Source organism: Apus apus, chromosome 5 (genome assembly GCF_020740795.1).
Source record: "Apus apus isolate bApuApu2 chromosome 5, bApuApu2.pri.cur, whole genome shotgun sequence".
Lineage (NCBI taxonomy): Eukaryota > Metazoa > Chordata > Aves > Apodiformes > Apodidae > Apus > Apus apus.
In genome coordinates this window covers 26,821,838-26,837,096 of record NC_067286.1, presented here as the reverse complement: position 1 = coordinate 26,837,096, position 15,259 = coordinate 26,821,838, and the positions used below count along the sequence as shown (strand labels likewise).

The following is a 15,259-nucleotide window of genomic DNA, read 5'->3' as shown; positions in this document are numbered from 1 at the left end:
ACACTTACCCATGACCTCTTTGGCTTCAAGCAGGAAGAGGTCACTCCAGGGCCCGCATCCTGCAGAGTTCAGCACACACACTCTGATGATGAGGTCTTTGAGAGGATTCCACGCTGTGAGATTAGCTTTTGTATCCTGTACGATCATCTCCCCCTGAAAGCAAATGGCAACAAACTGTGAACTGCCTCAATCATGGAATTGTAGAATGGCTTGGGTTTGGAGGCATCTTAAAGATCATCTAGTTCCAGCCCGCCTGCCATGGGCAGGGACACTTCCCACTTGAACAGGTTGCTCCAAGCCCCATCCAACCTGGTCTTGAACACTTCCAGGGAGGGGGCATCCACAACCACCCTGGGCAACCTGTGCCAGTGCCTCACCACCCTTACACTAAAGAATTTCTTCCCAGTGTCTGACCTAAATCTCCTCTCCTCCAGCTTAAAACCATTACCCCTCATCCTATCACTACATGCTATTGTAAAAAGTCCCTCTCCTGTGAAAGCCCCTTCAGGTACTGGAAGGCTGCTATGAGGTCTCCCCGGAGACTTCTCTTCTCCAGGCTGAACAGCCCCAACTCTCTCACCCTGTCTTCATAGCAGAGGTGCTCCAGCCCTCTGATCATCTTGGTGGTCCTTCTCTGGACTCACTCCAAGGGCTCCATGTATGTCTTGTGTTGTGAGCTCCAGAACTGGACACAGTACTCCAGGTGGGGCTTCACAAGAGCAGAATATATGAGGAAAATCACCTCCCTTAACCTTCTGGCCATATTTCTTTTGATGCAGCCCCAGGTATGGTTGGCTAAGGAATCTAGTATAAAGCGTCACCCTTAAAACTCACTACTTTCTACTTCATTGGTGCTATAACAAAGGTTGGGAGTTGTGACTCTTGGGTCCTAGTCTCAGTTTTGCCACTAACTTGAGCTATTATCTTGGGTTTCTCTTCTCAAAAACTGCTAATACCTTCCCAGAGTGTAAGGAAGATAGGAGGTTTAGTGATTTCCCCCTCTGAGATCCTTCCATGGAATTCGCTATAGAAATGTTTTTGTTTTGGTTTGGGTTTTTTTCTGCCATTAAAAGATACACCTCCTTCTTGTGGCTAACATACTGCAAAGCATCTGACAATCCAAGGGAGGAGTCTGTCTGTTTTAACTTGTTGACCAAAGCCCAAATAGCTTCTGAATTTCACGGCCAATTTTCACTTAGGATAGCAAGGCCAACATTTTTTCAGTAATTTTGTGGATTTTCTTCATACACATATATTGCAGTAAACTCATGAAGATTTGCCTGTCACCACTGACACAATGTAAATTCAATAGGAACTCTAAAAACTGTCAAAGTCAATGACACTGGCCTAGTATGAAATGGGTCACACAAAAAAGGAAATAAGTCTCTTTTCCCCCTAGCTGTCTATGATTACAGGCTTGTTCATAATTAATAAGTACTGGCTAAATACATATTAAGAAGCAAGAAACCATAACAAATGCTGTGAACTTCAAAGGCAGTAGATACCTGGGAAAGGTCAATGCTGAACAACAAATGAAAGGCCTTCTACCTAGACAGGGTCCTTTCAACTCCCTACATATTATAAATGAAATAAAGGAATCTGCTACTTTCTTTCTGTGATTTATAGTACAACTCATTCACTTGTTAAATACACCTTTGCTGCTAAGGTTTGGAAAGCAAAGTCCCAGTTCCAGGTGAGAGAAATCCCAGATCCTGCACTGTCTGAGCTGCCTTTGGAACAACACTAAAGAGAGGCATGGATGAACTGAATTCTCTCTATATTGTCCTTGTACAAAGAATGTCAGAGAACTGGTCTGCCTACAGATGAATATTCAAGTGAAGGAATTGTGAATATGCCAGGAATGGAGAAAGGAGCCTAAATCTTGAGGCCAAATACTGAGGAGCTGAGGCACATCAGAATAGATCCATTTTCACACAAGCAATGCCAGCAATCTAGTCCCCTGGTATGGATAAGGAAAAAAGGACCCTAATGCCTAAAAAATGTAATAATATGAGCATTCTCCAGCTCTCTGCCAAACGTCTTAGCTTCCCTCTTGATCTGTTACCTGAGTTACATTATCCTGAATCCATTCCAGCCTGTAGCCCAGGACATTTTCTTTCAGCACATCTGGAGCCACACCTTCCCACTCTAAAATCAGACCAGGATCTCTTTGGATGACATGGATATTTTGTGGGGTGCTGCTGGGAGCTGAAAGCACAGGACAGAAAACAATCACTCTCTGCAGGAAAATAAGGCACTACCCACAGTGAAAACTGCTGAAAAGACAGTTTCATCCTCTTCCCTGACGTCTGCCTGAAGAGTAAACGTGAGGGGAGAGAACAACTTTGGCAAGCCAGCATGTTTGCTTCAAGTGGAGAAGGTAAGATTGGTCAGTGTCTCATTTCCTTCTGAGATCCCAAGAATCTCAGAGAGCCAATGGGACATAGGCCCAGCATGCAGAAACTCTCTGGCTGGATCAACTTGTGCATCACACATCATCACTGTTAACTCACATTTGACTCCACATTCTTATGTTATGTGTTAGAGTGGACAAACCATTGGACAGCATAACGTGTCCTGCATTTCAGAACTAGCAAGGAGGAGTTCAATTAAGCTTGTTATGCTTTCTTTTTCAAACTCAGAACTGCTTTCCTGTTCTTGTCTGCTATTTGCTTACCAAGCTCTAGGGTCTGGAAATAAACCCTGTCGGTGAAAGGGGAGCTGCCCATCTCATTGCTGCACTGCACACGGACACTGTAGTTGGTGGAATGCTTCAGGTCTTGCACACCATAGGCAAAGGGGGGCACTGGGGTGACTTCAGTGGAGACCTCTTGGCCATCTGGTGACTCAGCTACCTGTGCCAAGAGTGAAATGAAGAAGACTGTTACCATAAGCTATATGGTTAACAGGTCCAGAGGGCTAAGAATCCATTTCATGGTTGGTTTAGGAATGTGCAAGAATATATATGGTACCAGTAGTGTTTAAAATACCGAAAAGGGAGTTGTCAAACTAAGATTAATGAGCCACAGCTTTATTTGGTTTAAGTGACATCACTCTCCTAACTCTGTCAGTACAACAATTTTCCACCAGTTGAAAATTTGGTTCCATATTTTAAAACATTTCCTTACAAATTCTACAGTTGATTATTATTTCCTTCCAATAAAACTAAATGTGCTTGTTGCTTTGATTGCCAGCAACTGGCTTCTGGGGCTTGTCTAAATCTGGGCAATGAAAATTGGTAGATAACTTCCCTGTTGCCTAGTGTCACCTTTTTCCCAACTCCCTTTTCAGAAGTTTGTATATTGTCAGTTTTGTAGTGGATTAAAGACATAGTAGATGCTGGTGGCTAGATTCAACCACACTGTTCCAAATTAAACAGAAAACTTTTTACCACTCCTGCAACCCTTTTTTTTTTCCCCCCAAATCTGAACTTTCAAACAACGTGAATGTTAATTTAAATCTGATATCACTGTGTGCTTTTAATGCACAGACAGGTTTGGTATTCCTGCTTTTGTACTGACAATAGCAGAAATCACTGCACAGATCTCAGGCTCAGCCTATCTTTCTTCTCTGGAGCATATGAGACAGCAAATCTGGGAGTAAAAGCAAGGAGTACTGACAAAAGTGAAACACTCAGGTGGAATTTATAATGCAGTCTTTCTCCCTTTCTCTCTGCCCTTTTGCTCATTCTCACATGCACTTTTGGCCCACTGATTTCCTTGGCTAATAAAAAGGAAGAATCTCAAGTTTCCTTAATAGAATCGCATATTGTTGTCATTACCAGCATCATCCAAAGCAGGGCAAAAACAAGCAGACTTTTGAGTAAAACCCTGTCAGTTTGATGATGTGTTTCTGTTCAACAGTCTGAAGGGTCAGGGCTCTTACATCTGCCCTCTTTATGCCCTGGAGCACATCAGTGTGTGTACATGGGCTAGTCCCTGTGCTGTCCCCAGAAGCAACCTGCCTGTCTGAACCTGGTGCTCTCAGGGCATCCGCTACAATTCCTGAGAGCCAGAAAACCTCACCCAAGTTTCAGTCCCCCTTCTCTTTCTGGGAGGCTGCAAGCCTAAGTGTAATTGTGGGGAGCCAGTAGCGTGCACATTTTCACATGGAAATGTGGGTCAATGTCTCTCACAAAATCTCTCAGTGTGGGAAGCAGAGGAAGCACAGCTTGCTGCCAAGTTACCCTGCCCCCAGATCCAAATGCAGGAACTTCGTCTTCCCCAAACAGAACAGAAAAGGCTTAGAAAAGTGGTGAGAGACTGCTGAGTGGACAGAAACTGGGCTGCTCTGGTTCAGCCTCTTTTCCACATGTCCCATCCCCCCCACCCTGTCCCTGCCAAAAGTGAGAGGGGGAACTCAAAACCCAGGGTGATCAGCATTGCAGCAGTGCAAGCCAGAGAGAATAGGCTGTTCCCACTGGAGATAGCTCATATTGTAAATCAGAGGAAGAAAACCATTTTCAAACAAGAACAAGAACAGAGGCAGCAACAAAACCCAGAGATCTGGGCCAGCTACATTCAGACATTCTTTCTGCCAGTCAGTTAAAACAAGATTATGGTTTCTTTGACTTATGAAAGGAAATAAACATCAGAGCATGAAATCTCTGGTTTCCTCCCCAAATAAAAAGAGGACTGCAAGTAAATTAGCTAGGCTGCTTCCAGCATACCTTGTTTTAATCCTCCTAACATAGCTGGCAACATCCCATAGAAATTCCACTCCAGCTCACACTACTGCTATAATCAGGCAGGGAAAGCACAGGAGCCCAATATTCACACCTGGCAGATAAATCCATGGGGAATGTGCCTAGCTGTGATTGCATGGCCTGCTTCAGGAATTACCATTTCTTTCTGACACTTGGTTACCAGCTGTTTGATCTGATTTTACAGTTAAGTGTGCAATGCTAGAAACTAACTCTGCTTGAAGTTGGACACAAACCGTTGTTCCCAGGAACCTAAAGAAGCAGACCAATTTTTCAGAGATGTTGAGTACTCAGCATCTGGTAGAACTAAAGGATATTATCACCCTTGATTTTCTGTGCAGAATTGGTCTTTGACAACGGAAAACCAATCAAGATTTATAGGCAGGGTGTAAAATTACTCAGAAACATAAAAACAGGCCTGACTTTGTATAAAAAAGCCCAGTCTGTCTCCTGTCTCCATAATCCCCACTTTTCCTCTACCACATCCTAGACTTTGCAAGTTCTTCATCCCTTGGACTCAGCAGCATGTCCAGATCCAAGCATTTCCTCTGGCACTGCAGAGCACAGGGCTGAGCTGGCATGGGAGTCATAGGCCACTGCACCAGGGCTGAGCTGGCATGGGAGTCATAGGCCACTGCACTGGACCAAGTTACCCAGGGCCAGCTCCTTCATGTTGTGAGCACCCTGCAGCCACCCAAGGGCACATGTGTGTTCACATGTGCTGCAGTGTATGACTCCGCATGGAGTAGCTGCCACAGAGCAACGGATGGGATAACCTGCCAGAAGGGAGAATGGAGCCAGTCTCAAATTCTCAACTGGACACCTCATGCTCCAAACTGGCCCCGCTGTTTGGCACCTATTTATGCTCTGAGTTGCATCCTCTTAAGTTTCCATGTTTTCAAACTGTGGATAAAGAATTCAGACACTGCTACAAGATCGTTAAGAGAGCAAAAGTCAGCCCAAGCAGTGTTGTGGCTCAGGGAGTCCCATTCTACATGCAGGGCAGGGGGAGTCCAGAGGGGCCATACCTGAAGAGTGCAAGAGTGGAGGGGTGCACGGCCATCAAATCCTGGCACCCAGACCACGCTGGCATTGCTGCTGGTGACTTGGCTTACAGTTAGATTGAGAGGCGGCAGAGGCATGGCTACAAGGGAAACAAAGAGACCTTTCAGTATACTCAGAACTAAGCAGGTATTCACATAAAGTGGCAGAGGCTTGAGGCTAGAAATTATGCAATGAAACCACTAACAGGAATGGTACAATATCACATCTAAGTGAGTGACCCTGACTGTTGTGAATGAAACTATTATCTTAACATTGAACAAGCTATTGGCACCCGTTTGTTAATAGCCCGGCAGACTTGCTTGATGCAGTGGTTGATCTCTTTGATCACAACCAGTCTGTGATGTTTACACCTTGGCTACTCAGTCCTCTTCCCTGCCTCCTCTATTGCAATGCATGACCCAGCACTGGGCACACAATTGCCTGTGGACCTACACTGTGAACCAAATCAGGGCTGTAAAATCCCTTCCCTGGTTCTCAGTCCAGGCCACTAAAACCAGCTCTGCCGGTGTTTTGCTGTTCTGACAGCAGCTGGATTTGCAGTCACACTGTGTAAGTGCTGCCTCGAGGTGTCCATTACAAACCCTTCCCAAAACGCCCTGGGATGGCGCCTGGACTGAAATTGTGCCTCATCCTCCAGGCTTGGGATGCATTATAGAGGCGCAATTCGAGGCAAAGTGACCGCCTCTTTCATGGCTGATTGCACACTTAAAAATAAAGGGCAGAGCCAAGAACAAAATCAGGAACCCCAGACTGGCCTTTTAATCAGATGTCTGTGCTTCCTACCCCAAACAGCAGCCCCAGAGCGCTGTGCCCCCTCCCTGCTCTCACTCTGACCACACACCTCCATCACCACAGGGGGTCTGGTATGTTGTCCCATTAACCTGAGCTCTGGTTTCAGTTTAGGATCCTCAGTGCTTTCCTTTGTCTTCTCTTTTTCTCCCATGGTAATTCCACAGTTACTTCCTGTTCTTCCCAATACATCCCTCACCAGCTCTTTTTCACTCCTCAGTCTGTTTTATTTAGGTACCTCACTCCTGCAAAAATTGCCAGCTTCATGAATACTAACCTCTCCCCTGACCTTTTGCTCATTTAAAAAAATCCTGCACTGCTGCCATGAGTAATACTTTTCCTGCAGCTCCTCAACAAGTAGTACCCTCAGCAGTCCTCTTTCAAAAACCCAATGGTCCTCAGGACAAGGCAGTGCCTACAGACCAAACTTTCCACCTCTCCTGAGCTGTATCCAGTGGAAAGCAGCAGTGAAGAAGTAATTACAACCGTGGATTCCACCAGCTGCATCTTCTACTCTGCCAGAGAGCACCTTTGTCCCTCACTGCACTGAGGACAACCACAATACTGGCTTCAGCATTTGCACAGGGCCATCTTGCAAGAGAAATGGTTTAGACCAAAGCTCCCTCCCAGGACTCTAAAGAGGGCCCAGAGGGGAAGATGGGGCAGGGGATAGATTGTGCCATAGATTAACCCTATAAAGCTTTTGTTGCCTGGTTAACCAGTTACCAGAACTCAGGGCAGGGGGCTGCCACCTAGATAAGAACTGTGTGTGTGGGAGGGAGGTGGGGCAACAGAGCACTGGGGCAGATGTGTTCTTTGCCCTTCAGTGAAAGATCTTTGTGAATTAACTTAAAACTCTTCTGTGTCTTGGATTCTTTCCCTTTTCACGTTGGGTATTCAGGTTTGGAGCTCTTTTTGGGAAGAGCGTGCTTTCACTCCTTCCTTGGGTATTACTGAAAAATTGCCCTTCACTCAAGTTGCATACTAGTAACTTTTGGGTTTAGCAACAGGTAATTTTAAACACTGGATAGCAGGCTCAAAGGAGGCATGGGTTATACCACCAATGAAAATAAATAATCTACTGCTAACACATCCACTCTGCAATGGAGACAGCCACTGAACAGGGTAGGCTGTTTCTGGGTGGCTGCTCCTGTTGTGCTCTGAAACACAGGATACCACCCTAAAAGTCTTAGCTGCACACATGAAGGAGAGCAAAGCCAGTCTGAAAACAGGACCTTGAGTGTTAACATAATGAGAGTTAACTTAATCTGTGCTTGTAGAGTGGCTGGAACAATGGGGCTTTGAACATGCTGGGGACTATGGGCTACAATAACAGTAATTTTCTGCTTGGAGTAAACCCAGCACATTGTGGGCACTACAGAGAATAGATAATGAACAACAGCAGCAGCAAATAGGAGGAAATGTTAACAGTTTGTAAATGTCCTAGCAAAAATATTTGCCACTGGAAACACAGAAGAAACAAATTGTTTAATAAATCGTAGGAAGACTTGAGAGTCCTCATTAGCAGATGGATTTGTGTAAGAGAGGAAGGCCCTGACCATGCATGTATAGACAACTACTCCCAGGAGTAATTTCATTAAAGTCTACGTTTTCATATGATCAAGGACTAAATAAACACTATCTAGGCCTGCTCCTATTCCTGTTTATGCTCTTGTTAGGAGCTTTGGTTTAATTTTAACAGGGTCTACACTAGTTCTTCAAAACTTCTGCTCTTTAGAAGAGCCTCATCACTTCCCTAAGTTTGTAACTACTCTTTCAGACATGTATTTGAGGCATTACAGGTAGAACTTCAACAACTACAACACTGGACTTGCTCTTTAAACCAGTTTTTTTATCTCTAGGACAATCCATATACTAGTGAAATATCTACTGAATCACGCACACACAAGCATGTGATGGTGATAACTCCCTCCCAAAGAAATTGTGTGGACTCATTAGCTGATGACTGACCACTATGGGGCAGTTTTAGCTAGATGTAATTGCTAGGAAATGCAAGAATTCTGAGGACTGTAACCCATCATCTTATTAATGGCTAAAAAAAATAAATTTAAAAATCAGTGTTACAATAAAATTTAAAAAAAAAAGTTTGTTTATGCTAAATGTTATTTCAAATTACAGCCTGATGAGATTTTTAAAAAACATAATAGCTTTGTGAACTAAATCCTGTCCCAGGATAAAAATATCTACAGAAGATATATTCCACAATAACTAACTCCCCCTGTGTAGACGAGCCTTTAAGGCAACAACTCCAAACACTTTTAAATTAAGTTATAAATCTTACTAGTCCAGCACACTGCATTCTTGGCATAGCAGTAACCACAATGTCCTGAAGAAAAATACACTCTAAGAGCAGTAGATCTACAGCTGGATTTTAAGCTACTATTTAATGGATATTGGCTAATACAACTACGAGTTCTGATACAGACATAAATGCTTGCTCTTATTCGTGCTGAGCAAGAAGCTACTACTTGGAACAAACTGTTTTTGTGACATGCCTCTCCTGGAACTGATAATCATGTAATTTAATCCACATTAAAGAATGACTAAAAATTCAAATGCAGAAACATCTCAACACGAACAGGTGGGGAAGAGCTGATTGCTCTGATTATCCTTGTTTCAGTCACTTGGAGGAACAGGGGAAACGTGACATGAACTTTGGGGCTTTCAAATGGCAACTGGTCAGGCAGAGGCTAGAAATTGCTTGTTGGAATGAATTTTTAAAGAACAAAGAATTAAAAAAATAAAATCCCTTAAAACAGTGTGGATAAGCAAACTTTACTGGTCACTGGTGATTACCTTCCTTGTTCTTTTTCAGCATCTAGGATGATGTCAATGGAAGCAAGCAGAAGTAATGGCCTCTTTAGCTCTAATAAGATCCATCTATCTCCAAGAAAGAAAGATTTTCCCAGCTACAGATCTATATCCAGCTTAATCTCTCACAAACAATTTAACTGTTCTGACTCTCTCCTTTTCAAACAAAAACTGTTCTTTGGCACGACATTTCCACTCCTGAATCAGATGTGTTTTATTTTCAACAGCCTGGGATACAGCCCTGCACAGCAAGCAGAAAATGCTGTTAGAGCACAAAGCATTTTTTGAATTGCTCAGAGCTCCAAATGGTGCTGGTTGCTGGCAGCTTTGAGACAGCCCCTTGCATCAAGAAGCCCTACTTTCCCTCCCCAGAGAGCAAACCAGAGTCCCTTGCCCATTCTCTTGCACTCTCTCACCTTTAATTTGAACAGTGGCTGTCCGAGATGAAGACAATCCTTTTACGTTGTGAGCTTCGCAGGAGAAAACTGTGCTTTGATTAATACCTGGAGATCAGCCAAGAAAAGGAAAGGAAACACAAACAGCTATATGATCCAGCTTCAACCTTCAGCAGAATTTCCATTATGTGCAACATCCAGCTCAAGCTGTACAGGTAATAGGAGGGCTGAGGTGGGTGCCAGTCAAAGGCAGGTGAATTTCAATGTAATGAACGTGCTAAACACATTTTTAATGGAGAGAGCATTGCAATGCAGAAGAGCTTCCACAGGAGCTTCAGAAAGCACTGAAAAAGAAAAACGAATCTGGCAGAACAGCAGTGCACAGTGCTCAGTTAGTAGACATCCACTCCTCACTCTGGTGAGCATCTTTGGAGCAAGGATCGTGCTGATCTGTGTGCTTACCCAAGCACAGCCTGCCACCTGAGCAACAGCCGTCTTCTAACCAGGCTCTAATCCCAGGCAAACTTCCAGGCAGATGTTGCAGATTTCAAGCTAATGCCCACCTGCCCCTCATCTTGTATCAGACTTTCAAAGACACACAAAGGAAGTGGAAGTAAAATGCCACTGCATCATCACTGAGGCACCTGCCTGAGGCAATACAATGCAAGTGAGATTTATGCTCCCTCTCTTCTGTGAACATCCATCCATCCATCCATCCATCCATCCATCCATCCATCCATCCCACAGGACTCAAATATGGCATCATACTGATGTCCAGCTGCTCCAAGATGCATACAGGTATTGCTAAGTAATCAGAATTGAGACAGACTGGCAAAGTTGCCTGGAGAAGTGTGTTCAGCACATGTTTTCACTTGACTTGGCTCTCAGTTGCCTTATAGGGCTCTATCTGAGAAAAGTTAATGATTGGCACAATATGGGCATACAGTTTAGGAGGGAAAAAGACCTCAGAGCTGCACAGTGCAGCTTGCACAGTGTCTGTCTTTGCCCTTTGATTCCTCTTCTAAACCTAAGATTAATTGCACTGGACTGCTACAAAATGAAAGAGCAGAGTATTTTAGCTTCTACCACTCACCCTAGTGAACCAGAGAAAAATGCTGCCAGCAGGCTGAAAGCCAGGCAGCAGAACAGAGCAGCACTTGATGTGGTAGGCATGTCCCTAAGATAGAACCAAACACAGCCCTGGCCTGAGGGAAACACAAAACACATCACAAACCAAGAAGGCCAGATCGGATGGGGCTTTGAGGAACCTGGTCTAGTGGGAGGTGTCTCTGCCCATGGCAGGGGAGTTGGAACCAGGTGATCTTTAAGGTCCCTTTCAACCCAAACCATGCTGTGATTTCCTTATTCTCTTGCACCGTTGCCAGCACTGCTTTCCAAATTCAACAGTCTTTTTACCAAATCAACTGCTTGCTGAACCTTCTAACTGTCTGCCTTCTATGCAGTACTTTATTATTTCCTTCAGAATTTGACACTTTCTTTTGTTAGCAATGTTTGTTTTCTTACCAACTGTCTTTTTTGACAGGCTTTGGCAATCTGACCATGCAGCTTGTGTTCTGCTAAGTTTTTTCTGTTGCAAAGACAAGATGTCCCCAAGGGACATCCCAAAGAACACTGAGAGGGGCAACGAAATGTGCCAGTGACTAATATATATAATAGCAATTTATTTGAAGAACCATTAGGAGCAGATGTCCTTCCTCAGGTCTCCATGCCACTGCATCACAAAGGTTTTGATGCATCATGGGATGAGTTCAGTGCAATAAGGGATTTATTTCTTTATTGTTTTCCCTCTCTTGTCTATCAGTCTTTTCCATTTCCATTTCAACAGGCAGATCATATCATAAGGGAGCAGTTTTCATTTCCAACTTGGAACAGTATCGAGTGACTATATAAGAGAGGGAGCAGACGATAAAACCATTGCAAAACACAAACTAGGTTTTGATTTACATATAAATTAGGTTCTAAGGGAAGGCTTAATAGGATTGGAGAGCTCAAAGGATGACCAAAGATGTAGAGAAAAAAACTACCCCCCCCGGTGTAACTGTATCAACACTGATGAAGAGGCCCCAGAGATGACTCCAAGTCATAAAATCTTTTCCTTCTAAATAGCTAGTTCAACTTTGACTCAGGACTGCTGAGAACAATAAAACAGAAGAAATAACACAAAGCTTTTGGACAGCAGACTAGAACAAAGCTACATTTAAGAGATAACTACAAGAATAGCTGTGGTCAGGCCCTGGTAGGGATACATCACCCCTTCCCTGGAAGGGGGATGAAGAGAGGCCTGAACACCTATTGGCTCCCGAGTTCTTTGGCTGATGCTGCTGGGGAAGGCAGCCTTACCACCATGCATCTAGTGCCCACTCTGGGGCAAACCTTGGTCTCTGAAGCTATCAACAAGCCCACTTCAGTCCCAATACAACCACTCTAAAAGCATCAAGCAATTACATGAGGTGGTCAGGTTTTAACAAGAAAAGCATCCAGCAAGACTGCAAGAACAGAGAAGGTGGGAAGAGAGGAGAAAGCAATGTGTGACATGACTGTGTAGAGAAAGAGGTGGCATCTGCTACATGTGAACACTTGGAGATTTCCAAGCCAAATGCCACAGAGTCACTTAATATAATCATGAACATCCTCCACAAGGTGGAACAAAAGAGGCACGTAATGCATCATCTGTCCAGTAGCATCTTTACCATAGTGCAAGCCCCACCCAAGCTCAGAAGAGCCTGTGTATCTCAAGCCAGCAGAAGATACACAAAGCAATGATCAACCCTTAGGATGATCTGGCTTTGATTTCTCAGCCCTCAACATACAGTCAAAGACAATTTTCATACTAAGAGGCTACCCAGTGTCACCAGGCATGATCAGAAGAGTGCTCTCCTCCTCTTCTGATCCTTAAAGTGATCCCCTGCATTGGCAGCAGCCTTACCTGACACATTTAAGATGGAGGGGGAGATGTCTGGAAGCCCCACTCTAGAGTCTCCCATCCACCAGACAATTGTCACTGGTTCAGGGGGACCAACAGCAGCACAGGCCATATGAAATGGGGCATTAGGGGACACGGACAGATCCTCAGGTTCCACAGTAAAGTAGGGCACACCTAGAAAAGTAACAAACAAGTGATAATGACTGCAGAGACTCCTTTTGCCTCTTGTTTATTTCCACTAACACCAGTGCCCAATACTGGACACTCACCTGCCCCACCTCTATGCTTAATCCGACTCCTTCCAAGCCCTTCATAAGAACCAAGGGTCAGATACACTGGATCACCTCAGGGCATGAGTATCTACATAGGCCAACTAGAAGAAGTCAGAGACAAAAAAGTGCTTGCTTCCCAAAATGCTTTAGAAAAACCTCTTTCACTGATTGTCCTTCAAGATTCCCCTATGAAGAAGCTTTTAGTAGCAGTATTTGCTGATTTTTTTGGGCTGGAGAGATTAAAGAAGCAATGCTCAACAACTTGAGCGGTGGCAGACACCACTTTACAAGATAACTAATCCAGCTGCAGATACTTCTTGCTATGCATTAAAAACTGAAGCTTCTGAATGCATTGAACTAGTGGCTGTAACAAACCCATGAATGAGGAAAGAACTCCCCAGGTGGGAGACTAGGATCATTTGCAATGCTGTCTCCACAGCTTAATTGACTGGAGCTGCCTTTCAGCATGCTCCAACACCAAGAGAAGCAGGCTGCCTTGGAGTTAGGGGTAATGCGTTTCAGGGCTGAAGGCTACCCATGGACACAGCTCTCTTGATAACTCTCTGTTCTCCACCATAGAAAAACTCCTGCTTGGTACAACAGGCCTTAAGTCAAGTCCATACAGAAAAAAATGCAGCTGCAATGCTTGCTACCTCAGGTCATCTCTAAGTGGCAATAACTGAGCGTAACGACTCAACACATCAAGAGATGTGGTTCCTGTTATGGGCAATGCCAAACCTCCTGTGGTTTCAGTGCTCCAAACCAGTAATATGAAATTCACCAGCCATCAGCACCAGTGCTGAACCTGCAGGACAGCCAGTCTGTGCTTCTGGTGGCTGGTGGAAGAACTGAAAGTCCATAGAAACCCCAAATTCCTTTTCATACTCTAAACTTCAGGGGTCAGGCACAGCTGCTACTGCTGACATTTACACCAAAATTAGTCCTTCTCAGCTGGAAAAGCTTGTGTTCTGGAAACTGTTGATCTGCTGCCTCACAGAAACAGAGGAACCAACACCACTGTGCATTCACACGCTTAACTTACACTGTGTCCCTGGCCAAAGACGACAAGCCCAACTGGCTCCAGTTGGTGTGGCATATGCTGAGCACCTCCAACAGCAGACAATGTAGGCATATAAATAAGGATTTAGAAGCCTAAGACTTGGCATTTGCCCTACACTCCAGCTGAAATTGGTGTCCTTGGTCTTTCATTGGCTGTCCAGTTGCTATTTGTGTCTTCCAGGTGGCAGTTTCTTTATGCCTTTCTCATCTCCTGGCCACTTCCTTTAGAGTGGCATGTAAATGAACAAACTGAAGCAGGTCTAAAGATGGGTCACTTCAGGAATTATGGTGCCTATCTGTACAAAGGCTAACACTCAGGACAAGTATATCCATCATCATGATTTACTGCTGATCTTTGCTTACATGTTTTACTTTAATTTTTTTATTGCAGTCATGCATAAACAATAAAAGTGAATAAGCTTTTCAGATACCAGCTGTGACACCTCTGCCTGCTTCTCCCTCCTTCTCCAAGGAAGACTAGAAGGGAAAAATACCATTTTTTCTTCTGTCAGCAGGATCCCTGCCTCCTGTCATTTTGCCATGGCACCCAAGGTAACCTTTCAGGAGGATCCTGCCCAGCTTGGCAAGTTTCTCACTTTGGGAGCAGTTAACCACATCAGACAAGACTACAATTAAAAACTCACATACTTCAGAGAGCACAGCTGACTCATCCAGCTCAGGAACTTGCACTGCCCCTGTACAAATGTTACCTGGATACCTCACTGTCTGTAACGCACTTAGCTTCCCAGTTTCTGGTACAATAGGTGAGTGAAAGCACCGCTCCCTTCACAGATGTACCATGGAGGCACTGAGCAGCCAACAGCCAGGAAAACAATGGCAAAGCAAGGAAATTAACCTGTCTATTCCCTGTTCCAAGCTGGCATCCAACCTGCAGGGCCATATTTTTTTTTCTACAGCTCAGTTTTTAGACAGTGTTAATTCAGGGGCATGTGTTCATACAGGTGTGACTCAGGACTCTTAGCAGCCCTGAGAGCAGCTGCATGGTCAGAGGTGTAATTTCAGAGAGCAAGTTCTGTAAGAAACATAATCTGTATTTTTCAGGTGGTCACACTGCACAGGGTGCCTCTCAGATTACCTCTCTGGGCATCAAACACTATCATGTTCTCTGTAAGGCCAGAGTCTAGTTTCTAAACCAGAAAACAGTTTCAAAATAATGTTGTTTTAAATTCTCACTGAGGAG

At 44.3% G+C, this 15,259-nt stretch overlaps 1 protein-coding gene across 6 annotated transcripts in view; it reads right to left on the bottom strand.

Annotated features, from left to right (window-relative positions):
• TYRO3 (TYRO3 protein tyrosine kinase) overlaps window positions 1-15,259 on the bottom strand; it is a 45,991-nt gene that overhangs the window by 22,478 nt on the left and 8,254 nt on the right. For 3 of the 6 annotated variants that reach the window (XM_051621567.1, XM_051621568.1, XM_051621570.1), the window contains exons 4-9: window positions 12,731-12,901; window positions 9,805-9,891; window positions 5,731-5,846; window positions 2,678-2,855; window positions 2,066-2,208; window positions 9-153 (exon numbers count right to left, since the gene is read on the bottom strand). In XM_051621567.1, coding sequence (XP_051477527.1) covers window positions 9-153; window positions 2,066-2,208; window positions 2,678-2,855; window positions 5,731-5,846; window positions 9,805-9,891; window positions 12,731-12,901 — 840 coding nt within the window. The remainder of the gene's footprint in view (window positions 1-8; window positions 154-2,065; window positions 2,209-2,677; window positions 2,856-5,730; window positions 5,847-9,804; window positions 9,892-12,730; window positions 12,902-15,259) is intronic. The other 3 variants (XM_051621571.1, XM_051621572.1, XM_051621569.1) reach the window with 2 other exon arrangements.